This window comes from Myodes glareolus, chromosome 16, assembly GCF_982192425.1.
Source record: "Myodes glareolus chromosome 16, mMyoGla1.1, whole genome shotgun sequence".
NCBI classification, from domain to species: Eukaryota; Metazoa; Chordata; class Mammalia; order Rodentia; family Cricetidae; genus Myodes; species Myodes glareolus.
In genome coordinates, this window is record NC_142041.1 from 563,459 (window position 1) to 578,167 (window position 14,709).

Here is a 14,709-nt window from a genome sequence, read left to right on the forward strand (position 1 = left end):
ATGGCAGATGAGAGGTGGGGCTAGGTCTCCCATGCTCACTATTTTGGAGCCTGCTCTTCTGAGTTGTGCAGCTGGTGGGGGCCAGGGACAGGCCTCCTGTTATGTCCACTGGGTCAGCTCTCCCATTTGCCTCAAGCAGTGATGAGCGTGTGTGTGTGTGTGTGTGTGTGTGTGTGTGTGCATGCGTGTGTGTTTGAACGGCAATTCTCCTCTGCTCATGCTGCCACAGACAAATGGATAATGGGGACAAGTCTTTGATGCTCATCACTTCGAGACTGGGTTACTCACACCTCCACCAACAGAGTTGGCTTTTACTGTGCTGCCCAGGCGATGTTCAGGACCTGTTCTCCCAAGTGTTGCAGCTTGTGAGAGAAAGGGCCAGTTATTCCACTCTTTTTACTTCAAGGTCAACTCTCCCACCTGCCTTAGACATTGATGGGTGAGAGTCGGGGAAGAGCATCTCTCCCCAGCCCAAGCTGCCTTATGCCAGAAGAGTGGTGGGATTCAGTCTCCCACCCTTGCGATCTCAGAATTGGCTCACCTGTGCAAGTCACCAATAAGGTCAACTCTTCTGTGCTGCCCAGAGGAAAGACAGGGCTCGCTTTCCCGTGTTGCAGCGGGTCAAGGGATCAGTTCCATCACCACCTCTACTCATCCTATAATGTTCATCTGTGCTGGCTGGTGGTTGTAAGGTGCCACATGGGCCCGTGCTTTCTCCTCGGAGACAGGGAGGACAGACCCAGACCAGAGAATGGGTGTCCTTGTCTCACTCAGTTAATCACTACACTGGGACAGGCCATTCTTCCTCATCAAACAGTTCGTTATAGCTAGTGTTCAGGTGCCCAGCACTATAAACTGAGTTCCTCCAACCCCAGTCAGACGACGTGGGGTAGGGGCACTGCTGGAGTCCAATGGTGGACCAGGATTGGCTGAGTTCCTATAGTTGGTATCTTAATTTTCCATAATATTATTCGAATCAAAGTAAAACATCAATCAATTCACATACTAAATCCATTTTGTTTATACAGGATTGATCTTTAAGCTTTCTAGGGCCATATTCTCTCTCTCTCTCTCTCTCTCTCTTAGTGTGTGTGTGTGTGTGTGTGTGTGTGTGTGTTTGTGTATGTGCATATGTGTGTTTCACAATCAGTGGGCCTTTTAACTATAAGATTTAAAAAATAATTACCTCTAACAATTAATGAAAAATGAGGCCATGATGTGAATGAGATCAAGGAGGAGTACATGGGATGGTTTGGAGGGAGAAAAGGGAAAGGGGAAGTGGTGTGATTGTAATATTAAAAGTATTTAAAAAACAAGTTCAGGTTAAAAGTAAAGTAAATTATAATTCTGTATATGTAACTGTCTTGCTTTGGGTAGTATATATTTTTGTGGGATATTTTTATTTTCTTTGCTTTCCATTCTTAGGTTGCTATGTGTTGCCTTCAGAGGTATTCTGTGATGTACTCTTTCTTTCTAGTGAATACATTGTCTTTTAACTTGTTCAGTGTCATTTCCCTGGAGCAGAAGTTAGTGTAGTTTACTTTATCCTAGGCCTTGTATTGATGGAAAGGAACATTTTGCTATTAAATAACTCTATTGTCCTGATTGAACCCTGATTCTTTTGCATTAGAAATTTCAAGTGACCTGTTTAACTCATGAGATACTTGCTGCTTAATTGTCAAGTTTTATTTATGAGTATTATTATTCTTTATTCAATCTGGTCAGTGGATATAGCTGACTCGTAAACCCATGAAACCTCTCAGTGATCAATTAATTAGCTACTATTGCACCTGCCCCCTAAATAATTAACATAAATCATTACTAACAACCCTCATTAAAGTTATTAAGTTAACTTATTGCTAAGTTACCTAAAGTAGAGGCTTACAAACTTTTTAATTATGGTTCAGAGTAAGAATCACATTTTGTAGACCAATCTAGGATACATACACATAGACACACACACATGCATACACACTCAACCCCGCTCCGTATCAGATAACCTCTTATAGTTTTTATTCTATTTTATGCTTTTTTACTTGACAGCATACTAACACACAAGGGAGGTTTTATTGCCTATGCTATGTAGTGACTAACAGATGTCTTTAGTGGCATAGTTATTGGTAAGCTGCCTAGGTGTCTATAATCTTTTATCCATGCTTCAGTAAATAATCCAAATTAAACTCATAAGCACACACATAAATGCTTGCGCACGTACGCACAGGCAAACACACACACATGCTCGTGCTTGCGTGCGAACACACAGGAAAACACACAAAACACATATGCAATCACATATAACCTGAAAGTAGAAGAGGAACTAGTTGGGAAGAGGACAACGGGACCAATGGGAGTGGAAAGAGGACAAGCAAGGGTATTGAGAGGTGTGGATATGGCTAACATATATTGTATACCCTCTTGAAAAGATGTCATAAATAAATTCATTATTATTTAAAATTAATATATGCTTATAAAAACTCAGGAAAATTTTGGCTTATGAAAATTCATATACCCAAACTGAAAATTAAGAAGAACCCAAAATTCATACTCACTTGTTTCCTTCACCATTATAGACCCATTTGGTTGTGCCAATTCCTTCATAGTCTGAGGCCCAGTAATAAACACAGGCGTTAATGTGCAGAATAAATAGCAAGTAGCCAGTTGTTCGAATGATTCTGTCAGAAAAAATAAAAAGAAAGTAAGGGTTGACATTGTTTCTGGAAAGCAGCTGACTTCAACGTTTTTGTTTGCTCTATGTCTCCAATGAGCCATCTTGCTTTAGATTTGCTGAGTGTCAACTCTCATTTGCGCAGTAGAAAGAGAAGATGACATCACATGTTGTCTGGCTGCAGAGTCCTGAATGGGCTTGACAGAGTGTAAAAAAGTCTTCATTTCTTTGCACAGATGGTGTGAGTCAACTCTGTGAAAGACATGTCTCAAGGGTCACCTCTTCATTTGATTCCCATAAACTATGCACATTGACTTACCTGGATGTCTGAAAGGCTCAGAGGACTTCAGGCTGTGATGAACTGTGATTGAAGGTCTCTGTGCTCATGTAGTTCAGAATGACAAATGAGTGAAATTTAGACTAAGCATGAATTGTCGTGAGGGTTGGAGAGCTGACTTGTAAGAGTGGGCTTGTCTTTTACTGTTTAAGTGGGAACACAATAGATCCTCTTTCCTACTCTGACTTCCTTACTTTAATCTGACTTGAAATAGCCCAATTTACTATGGATAATGCATTTTTTATAGCAAAATACAAAATGTCCCATGTTTTTGAGCAGTATGGCCATTGTCTCCTAAATGCTGTCTAAAATGTTCTGTTCTCATTTTCTCTGCTTCTACTCACCTATAGACATATGCTTTGTCCATTATAAACTCCAGGCGATTATTAAACTCAAAGAATGAAGTATACTGTAAAAGAAATAAGCAGAAAATGAAAAAGTAACTTAACTGCATGTTTATTTGCATAAATCTACTAACATTTTATTCATTGAAAGTAATTTTATTCATGTCTTTAAAGACATATCATATTTAGTGGTATTTTCTCTTAAAGGTGCACTTTAACACTTTGCCAAACTACAGAGCTTATTGCTTTATTTTATTTCTATCCTTTGGTTTCAGTCTTATTTATGATGCTTGTTGAAAATCAATAGTTTTTTTTTCTACTACATATAACAAAATTCCATTTTGCAATGATTAAAACCACACTCCCAAAACATAAATGAAAGAATAAAAATATATCATTTCTAACAGTAACTTTATTTTTAGAAAGAGATGGCAAATTGTATATATTCTTTTCAAAATATAAAGTCCAGTAAGCATTAGCAAAGGCTTGTTGTGTTCTGTTAGAAGGTTCAACAGCTTCATGAGATCTAATCCAAATAGAGTTGCTGTTTCCCTTAAGGTTCTTTCTTAAATGTGGCGCATGTACACAAAGGGTACTCAGCTGTTAGGAAAAATGAAATGGTGACATTTTAAGGTAAAAGGACTGAGGTAACTCAGGTCCAGAATTACAAATGCTGTGTCTCTCTTTTATTTCTACTTTTGTTTCAGCTCTCACTTCCCTTATATATTCTTATCCCATCCTCCATTCCTTCCTTCATTTCTGTAGGAAATAGGGCATGGAATGAAACCACGGAATCACCATGAATTCTTGAGCTAAATGCCAGCCTTTCTGGTGATATGTGTTTATCATTATGTGACTCTCCTTTGTACCTTGCCTCCATAGCTACAAAAGGATATAATAAAAAGTAGCCCTGAAAAGAGCACATGAATGTGTTCATTGATATGCTGAATGTGCTTGGGAGGGGAAATCTTATAGACAGGGTCCTCAGAGAGTACTTGTTTCAAAATATCCCCCAATTTACATGTGACTGCTGTACCTCTCGGGTAAAAAATAATATTTGTAATGGTAATAAGTCTTTTTAATGGTAAGAATTCTTAAACAAAAATATACACAAATAATTTGCTTTTTTCCCACAGAATTCCTAAAAATATCCCTCAAAACCTCTGATTGTGATTATTTCAATGTTTGATAACTGTTTATTGGGCTTTTACTAGAAGTTTGCTCAAAGGACACTGTTTGAGAACTAGTGTACTTATAGAAGAGAAAATGTGTATTCGTAGCATGTTTTTCACTTCTATCTGGAGGCAGATTCATGACAATATTTACCCAAGAGAATTGTCCATTCAAATTACACCTTTATAAATAACTGAAAGATAGGACTATACAACTAGAAAAAGTCAGTATTGATTTATATAACATCCTGTATTAAAATGCGGTCTGTGGAAGGCTCCCTAACATGATTCAGAGATGCAGTATGAACAACCATTATTTAATAGGCATTCATTAAAAAGCCATGTGAACTCCAAAGTCTACAGGACTCTTTTTAAAAATTGGTTATTTTTCAACACATGCCTTCTGAACTTTCCTTGGAAGCTTTAAGTTTGACGGAATGGTGATTTGATGCTAGACTTCTTGGGATTATGTTCTGCCTTGAGTTATACCCATATTACAAAGTCACACCAGCAGCTTCTAGAGTTTTCTTGGGAATGTGGGATATAGGCAGAACTGTTTAAACTTAGAAAAATCATAGGCATAGAAAGAACGTTTTTTGTGCCTGATCTCTATCTACCAATATTAAAGCAGATTATCTGGAGTAAAATGAATAATGCCTACATTATTAGTGTGGTTGAGCAGGCTTTCCACTATGCTGATTCTCATCTACCTCACTGATAACATAAATTTGTTGGGAAGGATAAAGATAGATAATGGAAACAAATTCTGTGCTTTGCAGTTAGCCACAGCAATTGCTATTGTTGTAGGATCCATCACAGTTGCTAGGTTACACTGGGAAGATAACCAACTTGCTTTCCCAGGATGTAAGAAAGTAAGCAATTTATTTATTAAATTGGTAAAAGTTTTTGTGTTTCTTTAAAGGAAGATGCCTTTTGAGGTACAAGTTATCATTAGTATTCTTTTTTTAATGAGATTTATTTTTGTTATTTTTTAAAAACATGTGTATATGGGTGTTTGCCTGCATATATATCTGCACAACATATGATGCCTACAACTGACAGAAGAGGGACCCAGTTCCCTAGGAACTGGAGTTACCAAACATTGTTAGCTGGTGTGTGGGTGCTGGGAATTAAACCTAAATCCTCTGCAAGAACAATCAGTACTCTTTAACAACGTTAAATTCTTCAGTACTTATATAAAAAATCATTCAAATTTTCCTCTAAATTGTATAAGTTACTCAACAAAGCTGAGTTTATGAAATATGTATATCTTAGAATATTTTTGAATAGACAATACATATAAGTGTTTCAAATAAACATATATAACCCTTCAAAATTGTGTTCTTTGCCTCTATGCATCCTGAGTTTCCTTTTCATATTATGCAGCTGCTTTAATTAGTTTCTGAAAAATATTTGTAGTATGTATGAGTTTATGTAAATATAGAAAACTTAATATTTTTTCTTTCTAGTTTACATAAACTAGTTTTGTTCTGTAAATTACTCTCTATGTAGCTTTTCCCTTTTCTTCAGGAATTTATTAACTTATATCTATATTAGTACATAGAAAATTTTACCTTATTTTCCTAAAGCTAGGTAAACTGTAATATAGACACATATCTCAGGGCCTCAAAAATTTAACTGCTTTGTGATGTTTTGTTTGTTTGAGACAGAATCTATTCTGTAGCTCAGGTTAGCCTGAAAATTATCATACAGTCCAGACTGATTTCAAACTCATGAAAATCCTCAGCCCCTCAAGGGCTCAGATTATAGAGAGCTACCACATCTTGATGAACATTTTAGTTGTAGACAAGGATCTAAAACTATGTTTGCACTGTTTCAATTATTTTATTATATTACAGAATCTCAGGTGAATAAAAACTTAGAGGTCACCCCATTTACCCCTTTCATTTTATAGCCTGATATTTCAAATATTCAAGAATTCTCTGATAAGACAAGATACAGAAAATAATTAAAATTTTAAAATATTTATTTGTAGTTATAGTAATCTTTAGAAGTACAAAAGCACTCCAAAAAAGTACAAAAGTGGGGAAGAGGGACTGGGAGGAGAGGAGGGAGGAGAAACTTTGGCTAGGATGTTAAAAAAATACTTGCAAGGTAGATTAGAAGCAATTAGGACTCACTTCCATCAGAAGAAGCAATGGCATTTTTTTATTATTTGTTTTAAAAAATTCATAATAGTGATGAATACCAAGAAATAGGCCATTCAGAAAAAGTTAAGAGTACTGTAAATTTTAGCTTATCTAAACTTGCTTCAAGACTTCATTTAGGAGAAGGAGAAGGCAGCTGAATATCGTTTCTTTACCTTTAGTATCCGATTTGTTCTAAATATTGGATTGAATCCAAAGAAGATGTAGAGAACTTCAAATGGTATTATGGATATGACATCCATCTGTTGAAAGACCATAGTTCTAAAATTATGTAGAGTTTGCATACTTCCCTATGTTTGGATTTGTACCCATGCATGCCAAAATGTATACAAGCTATCTCTCTGTTGCTGTGATAAAACATCCTGCAAAGCAACCTAAGAATGAAAAAATTCCTTTTAGCTTATGGATCTAGAGGGTTACAGTTCATCACAGTGAAGAGGACATGGCCTAGACATGGAAGGCATGGGGGTGGGGGCCGGAAGAGAAAGGTAACTGATTGCATCCTAACTCAGGAAGCAGAGAGTTAACAGGAAGTAGAGGCCCAGAGAGCAATCACAATCAAATTGGCCTCCAGTATGGTAATTCTTCTAGCAAGGCTTCACCTTTTAAAGACTCTACAACCTTCTCAAACTGACCCAGTTCTAGGGACCAAGTGTGAGTTTACAGGAAACTACAATACTATGTAAAAGTATGATAATCCATAATGAATTATTTACTATTTAATCCAAAATTGCTTTCAGTTAAATATGCATGATGCCATTTATAGACATTAATACCATGAGAACAAGGATACTAGTTTGTAGTCTTTGCCAGTATATTTTATATTTTTCTTCATGTATTTGAGCTATCCTTAGACATCATCTTGGCTCAGAATTTTCTTATCTCATATAGTTCAGTGATGACAAAGATGCTAATGTTAGAACACATTTTTATAGTATTTGAAACATGAGATTCTAGAATACAAATCAATTCTATTTTTGATTTTGTTTGAAACTCGTATAAATTCATTGCATTGAAACTGCTTTATGGTCCATTCATTCCTCCAGTGCTCAGAGTGGATTTTGTCTTTCTAGTTCTTCAAGTTTCCTCAGTGATTTCTATCACTGTCTTCTTTGGGTTGTTTTGCTACCAACTACCTGGTAGGAAAGTTTCTATCAGAGATTACACAGATTAAAAGAGAGATAGAAATCTGTTCTGTTTATAATAAATCAGCAAAGCAAATGAGAGTATTGGAAAGCACTGTGATATTGTAACTAAAATATTCATTTTAAAAATATTCAAGTGTTTACATTATTCAAGCCTTCATATACCTTGGTAATCTTATGATGCTCCTTAATAATCAACATAATTTTGTCTTTTTTAAAAAAATATTTTAAAACATTGTGTGTGTATGTGTGTGTGTGTGTGTGTGTGTGTGAAAAAGAGAGAGAGAGACAGAGACAGAGAGACAGAGAGACAGAGACCTAGTTTAATAATATCGAATGCTTGCTCTGGCAGTACATTTGCTAACAGACTTTGAAGAGCTAAATTATTGTCCTTGGTGGGGGGAGACTGGAGTCATGAAATGACTTAGTTAACTTTGGGTAACCCCATGCCTGCCTGCTTTTCAATTAGAAAACAGATTAAGAGATAACTATAGGGCAAAAGATCCTGTTTTTATCTGAGAGTAGGAGATGCTATGCCATCTAAATAACTGCTTCTTTTGTTTATTCTGCTCATATGAAGAACAGGTAGGAATAGAAATAATTTTGCAGACTTTATAACACCATATCCCATGAACAGCAAACTAGAATTCTGTAGACTGTAAAAGATACACCCCACTTTGCCCAGCTGCAATTTAACTTGGAATTTAAATATGGGCTCCTACTTACTTTGACTTGTACATATTTAAGTTCCCATTTTCAGATAGAGGGAAATGCATGCAGAATGAAATGTGGAGATTAAATTTCTGGAGCACTTACAGCTGTCTAATAAAACAAAATCAGATCTGTGTGAAGTTTGTTACAAAAGAAGGTGACATATTTGTGGAAACGAGACCTAGAGTGAAAATGATTCTGCTTGAGCGGTTCTTTGACTATTTGTGAGTCACCTACCTGAAACTTTGTAGAACTTCTGTAGTATCTCTTCAGCTCATTTGGATCTACCTGTAATACATTTATATCTTGATTATGTTCATCAAATTTCATTTGTTAGTCTTTATAATTGTTACAGTCATTTCTTTCTCCTATTTTTCTTACATCTTAGCCTTTAATTATGTTACCATTATACAGCCTTTTGCATTTTTAAAACAAACAGCTATTCATGGTGCTTGTCTTCTTTTTTATGAATTTTACATATATGTTTAGCTAAACATTTTTATATGGTATATTTTTATCATATTCTTTCCTTTTCTCCAATTCTTCCAAGATCCTCCCCACCTCCATAGACAGCTAACTTCATGGCCTTTCTCTTCAGAAAAAGAAAAAGAAACAAAAAACAAAACACAAAAATCCAGACAAACAAATAAAAAACAGAAAGACAAAGCCAAACCAAGGCAAATCAAAAATGCACACATACAAAAGGAAACACAGAATCTGTTTTGTTTCTTTTTTGTTATTGTCCTTCAGTTTAATATAGAAATATCAGGAGACTCAGTCATATTGCTTTAATACATTCTTTTCTCATATCCACCCCTAACCTGCAAGAGTTTGGTCATAATTTGTCTTCCTACTTTTTTCATAACAAAATAAACAGTGCAAAGGTCACACAGGAGTACTTAACATTTGTGTTATGGAAATCAGGATATTTTGAAATGATCAAATTTTGGGTCTTTGTAAAATTTTATTTATCATTGTGTACATATTTGTAATGTTTGCATGTGTGTGTGTAGATCATAGGACATCTTTGTGGGGTTAGTTCTTCCCTTCCATCTTTACCTGGGTTTGAGAGTCAAACTCATATCACCAGACTGTGCAGCAAATGCCTTTTACTTGTTGAGCAATTTTGCCATTCCCTTGGATAATTTATTTAAAAGCAGGCTACCTGGCCCAATTTTAATCTCCTTGAGGACAGGATTGACTTTACCAGTTGGGTGAAGTAATGCCCAGAACATTCCCAGAACTCAGTAAATATTTTGTGCATGAAGAGATAGAGGAATGAAGAGAGGGATACAAGTTTTATAGTATTTTGTATTTTCTGGAATAATTTTTGCTTTTAAAACTTTCTCTTTCAAGGAAGCATAAATGCCACTCGGTTTACCTGCATAGTTGCTTACGATCAGCATTTTGGTGTGGTTTTTGGGCTCACTCTAACATTACATCCAGGAGCTAAAACTCAACGTTATAATTATAGTCAATAAAGCTAAACTCAACGTTATTCTCCAATCTCTTGAAGCCCAACTGTGAGTTCCTTGTGTTGCATATTCTCCAAAATGCCTATTCATCATACCCATGCTGCTAGTCAGCCTAGGCTAAGCTCTCTACCTCCCCTGTTCAGTCTCTCTTGGCAGTGGTCTCCCCGACTTAAGTGGTGCTCCTCATTCTACATGATTTTGGGGAAAAAAAATCTCAAATTTCCTTTTGTAGTTAAGCAGGCTCTGCTCTTTTTGTTTCAACAATATTTTGAAGTTTCTTATCCTTCTCTATTTCTCAGTTCTTCAAATCTAATAGTTTCTCACTTGAATGCCTTTGCTGGGGTTGTTCCTGGAGCCCAGATCATGTTTCCTATTATTGCAAAGGTGGAAGGATACCTATAGTACCAGCTATCTCTCAGGATCAGATGATCTATGTTAATGCATAGAAGTTAATGCATAGAAGTTCACTGTATTTCATCTGTTTGTTTCGCCTTCAATCCTGAGCTATGTAAAAAAGTCAGACATACTCTTTTGTTTGTTTGTGAGGGGAAGAAGGGTTTATTTGTTTTAAACTTTCACATCATAATTCATCACTGAAGGAAATCAAGACAAGAATTCAAACTGAACAGGAACCTGGAGGCAGGAGCTGATGCAGAGAACATGGAGGAGTGCTACTCAATAGCTTGCTCTACCTGGCTTGCTCAGCCTGCTTTCTTATAGAATTCAGGACCACCAGCTCTGGGTTTCCTCAGTTCCTGACAGGTCTAGCCTCAGTAGGTGGCTGATAAATGTATACTATGTATCACAGGAGTAGAAAGGCTATTAATATTAATATCGAGACTTAGATTCAATTTCAGTTATGTGTAGGAAGAAATCTCCTATAAACTCTTAATTATTGCATTATTAGAACTTGGGCATATAGTAGCAGCAGCATCTAACAATTATCATTCATGTTATTTAATATGGACATTTTTAATCTTCTCCAAGTAATGTTTAAGATCAGTTATTTGGGGCTGGGTAAATGGTTCATTAGGTAAAATGCCTGCCATGTAAGCATGAAAACTCAAGTTTGATGGTCACAGTAGCATGTATCTACAGACTGTGCTATGTGTGTATTTGTAGGAAGAGACAGGCAAATCCCTGAAACTCAGTGGCTAACCAGTTTAGCCAAATCTATGATCTTCCTGTTCAGTGGGAGACTGTCTCAAAAAATAAAGGTGGAAAATAACTGAGGAAAGACACCTGATGTTAACCTCTGGCCTCCATATCCTTGTTCAGAGAGACACAGACACAGACACAGACATACAGACACACACACACACACACACACACACACACTCACATGTTGACAGGGGTTTTCTGTCTTGCCTGGTTCCTGAAGTTGTTAAGTCCCAAAGAAATTACACAGAGGTCTACACTAATTATAAACTGATTGGCCCATAGCTCAGGCTTCTTATTAATTAATTCTTATAACAAATTTTGTCTGTGTTAGCCACATGGCTTGGTAAATTTTTCAGCGAGGCAGTTGCATCTCGCTTGCTCTGTCTGGCTTCCTCTCTGTCTGGGTGACAACTGCGGACTGAAACTTTCCTCTTCCCAGGATTCTAGTTGCCCCACCTCAACTTACTGCTTGGTCACCCCACCTAACTTTCTGCCTGGCTACTGGCCAATTAGCATTTATTTAAAATACAAGTGACAGGTTACAGACCATTGTCCCACAGCACACATACACACACACACATGCACACACAGATATACACATATAGACGCATACATGTGCACACGTATGTGCACACATGCAGACACACACAAATATTCACATGCATATGAACACATGGACACACACACATGCACACACAGAGATACACACGTAGACACATATATATGCACAATATGTTCACACATGCAGATACAGACAAATGTACACATGCATATGAACACATGGATGTACACACATAGATATCACACATGTGTCTTATCAGTCATCTCAATTTGCCAGGCAACTCTGTTCCTAGCCCCTCTCCCCCTATTATGGTTATACTTTTTAGCCACATACAAGTGGTAAACTTTTACAGAAATATATTAAAATATATATAAGCTATGCTCATGCAGATAGGCATAAACAGGTTTCACCAGCAGTCATAAATTTCGTTTCAAGAAAGATTGAGTAAAATGAGACAGCTCCATCATGGCTTCTCTGATGCAGAGAGATAGGCAGACAAGTGCCAAGCAGCTATGTTAAAATACTGCATTCCCCCACCAACTAGGAAGTTTTTAAAAATCACATGTACACCTTTCCTTTCAGTTTATGATTCCATGACTGAATAAATGTAAACACAACTAAAAATGCTTGATTAAAGGAAAGTGGCATTTAGCAATTTTAAAATCCCTGTTCTTTCGAGTACTAAATAAATTTGGCACCATTAGCCTTAAGAGGATCAGTCTGTTTACTAGTGACAATTAGGCACTTACTTTTAAAATGTCACCCTATTTAATTCCTTCTCTCTTTTAAGCCTGCTTATTATGCAGACAGCATTTCTTCAGGGGAGGCTTAGTTTAGGAAGGGTATGCTAATTACCCCTAAATCCTGTCCTAGCTGATAGTCTTAGAGGATGCTCTACTCAGATGTTATTATGTTTACTCATTATTTACCTCCTCTGATTAACAATTCTGCAGTTTAAAACTGAACAGAGAGAAACACTTAAAGAAGAAAATTATGTGAGGCTGCAATTAAGGAATTACTCAAAGAAAGAAAATCTTTGAGGCAACTTTATCACACATTTCCTCCTACAAAAATGTCTTGAGTATCTTTGAATTCCAAGGTTAGATAGAAAAATGGATAGAACACTGTTCCCATCATTCAGGAACTCACTACCAAATAAGAAAGACAGTTAAAGAGACATGGAGGACAAGCTAAATGTGTGGATGTTTATTCATTACATTCCTCTGACAATTTGCTTCTACCAGTTATATCTTGGGGTATGTGTACATATCATTTTATTCAATCTTTATCACAGATTTATAAATAGGAACCATTTTCACCTTACAAGTAGTAGAGATTGTTCAATGAAAGAGTTAATTTAATTTCTTCAAATAATACCATTAGTAATTTTAGTAGTGAAATTTGAAGCTGGTCTGTCTATTTCTAGTGTATAATAGCTAACCTATGTTTTATTTATTAAAATTAAATAAAAGAAATATCATAAAAATCTAGAGTACAATGAAATGAGTAATTCTTTTCAGGACACACACACACACACACACACACACACACACACACACACATATATATATATTGGTTTTTCAAAACAGGGTTGTTGGTGTTTGGATCTCTATGTAGTGCCATTCTCAGAAGACATTGTGAGTAATGGACATGCACAGATCTCCTGGTTTCTTTCACTGTGACTGCACCTCGATCTGTTTTCCCTAAAAATACTTGCAGAACTAATATTACCATGTTGTAGCCCTGGTACAACATATATTATAGTTAATACAATGTATGTACAGAAGGTAGGTAGGTGTATCTACCTAGTATATGTAGGCATTTAAATGTTTGTTGAGTAAATAAATGACACTTCTGTAGAATACCTTACATAAAGATGAACATAGTGAGATCTTTAGGCTGGAAACTCAGTGTACATAGACATTGTACCAAATGTAATCAACTTTCAAAGGCTAAAACTGTCTACTCTAAATTAATGGAACAATTAAACTTCTTTTGAGCAAACAAAACAATTAGTTCCTGCTCTGTATTTGCAGATTGTGCTAATGCATTTTGAATAGAGACCATTGAACACGTTTTTAATGATTATTTTTCAGGATTTTAATTCTCTAGTGTGTGCAAAAATCTCGTAGAAAATTGAAAAAAAAAGTCTCCTTTTAGTGATTTTGCCACTTTTCATTTGTCAAACATTGATTTTTGTGCATCCAATGGAGGCTGAAATTAGTGGTTTTTTTTCTTCTTTTCTTTTCTTTCCTTCCTTCCTTCCTTCCTTTTTATTCTTAGTGTTGGTTACTTCTCATTTGTATACCATCATTATCATTTTTCAAGCTGCCAGTGAACTCTGGGATTGGGGCATGTGTGAACTCACTCTCTGAAGTCTGCACTGGGAATATTATGAGCAGGTATTGACTACCAGTTTGACTTTAGAATGTTTTAATGAAAAAGTTAAATATAGAACACAGTCCCAGTAAATAAAATTTTAAAAATAAAAATAATAAATTAAGGTTTATTATTCTTTTTATATTTTTGAAAGCTTAAGAGTTCTGAAAGACTCAAAAGAAAATATTCAGAATTAAAAACCCTACTCTCTTATTCAACAATGTATATGACTCTGAGTAGCTTTACATGATGGCAGCTGACTCTTCACTCTGATCTTGGAGGGCACATTTGGAGCAGTCCTGGTAAGGACTTGTGATAAGGGATATCCAGGGAACATCCAGGGGACAACCTGCTGGCGAGCTTGCAAGTGTCTGCAAACAGGTGTTAACACTTGGGTGTATGCTTATGAAAACACATTTTTTTTCCTGTTTTAGTTTTCATCATTGGGATTGGCTATAAAATTATAAAACTGGGAATAAATCTAGAAGAATATACTTTCTCAAAAGTAAGAATTCTGGCTTTTGAGGGAGGCTACTGCTTTGTTCATGAGAAAAGAGATGTGATGAAATGGAAAGTCAAGAAAGAAAAGT

At 36.0% G+C, this 14,709-nt stretch overlaps 1 protein-coding gene across 1 annotated transcript in view; it reads right to left on the reverse strand.

Annotated features, from left to right (window-relative positions):
* Positions 1–14,709, reverse strand: part of Cngb3 (cyclic nucleotide gated channel subunit beta 3) — a 155,008-nt gene that overhangs the window by 59,931 nt on the left and 80,368 nt on the right. Inside the window, exons 7-10 of the mRNA XM_048420196.3 lie at positions 8,780–8,830; positions 6,842–6,928; positions 3,347–3,411; positions 2,550–2,672 (exon numbers count right to left, since the gene is read on the reverse strand). Coding sequence (XP_048276153.3) covers positions 2,550–2,672; positions 3,347–3,411; positions 6,842–6,928; positions 8,780–8,830 — 326 coding nt within the window. The remainder of the gene's footprint in view (positions 1–2,549; positions 2,673–3,346; positions 3,412–6,841; positions 6,929–8,779; positions 8,831–14,709) is intronic.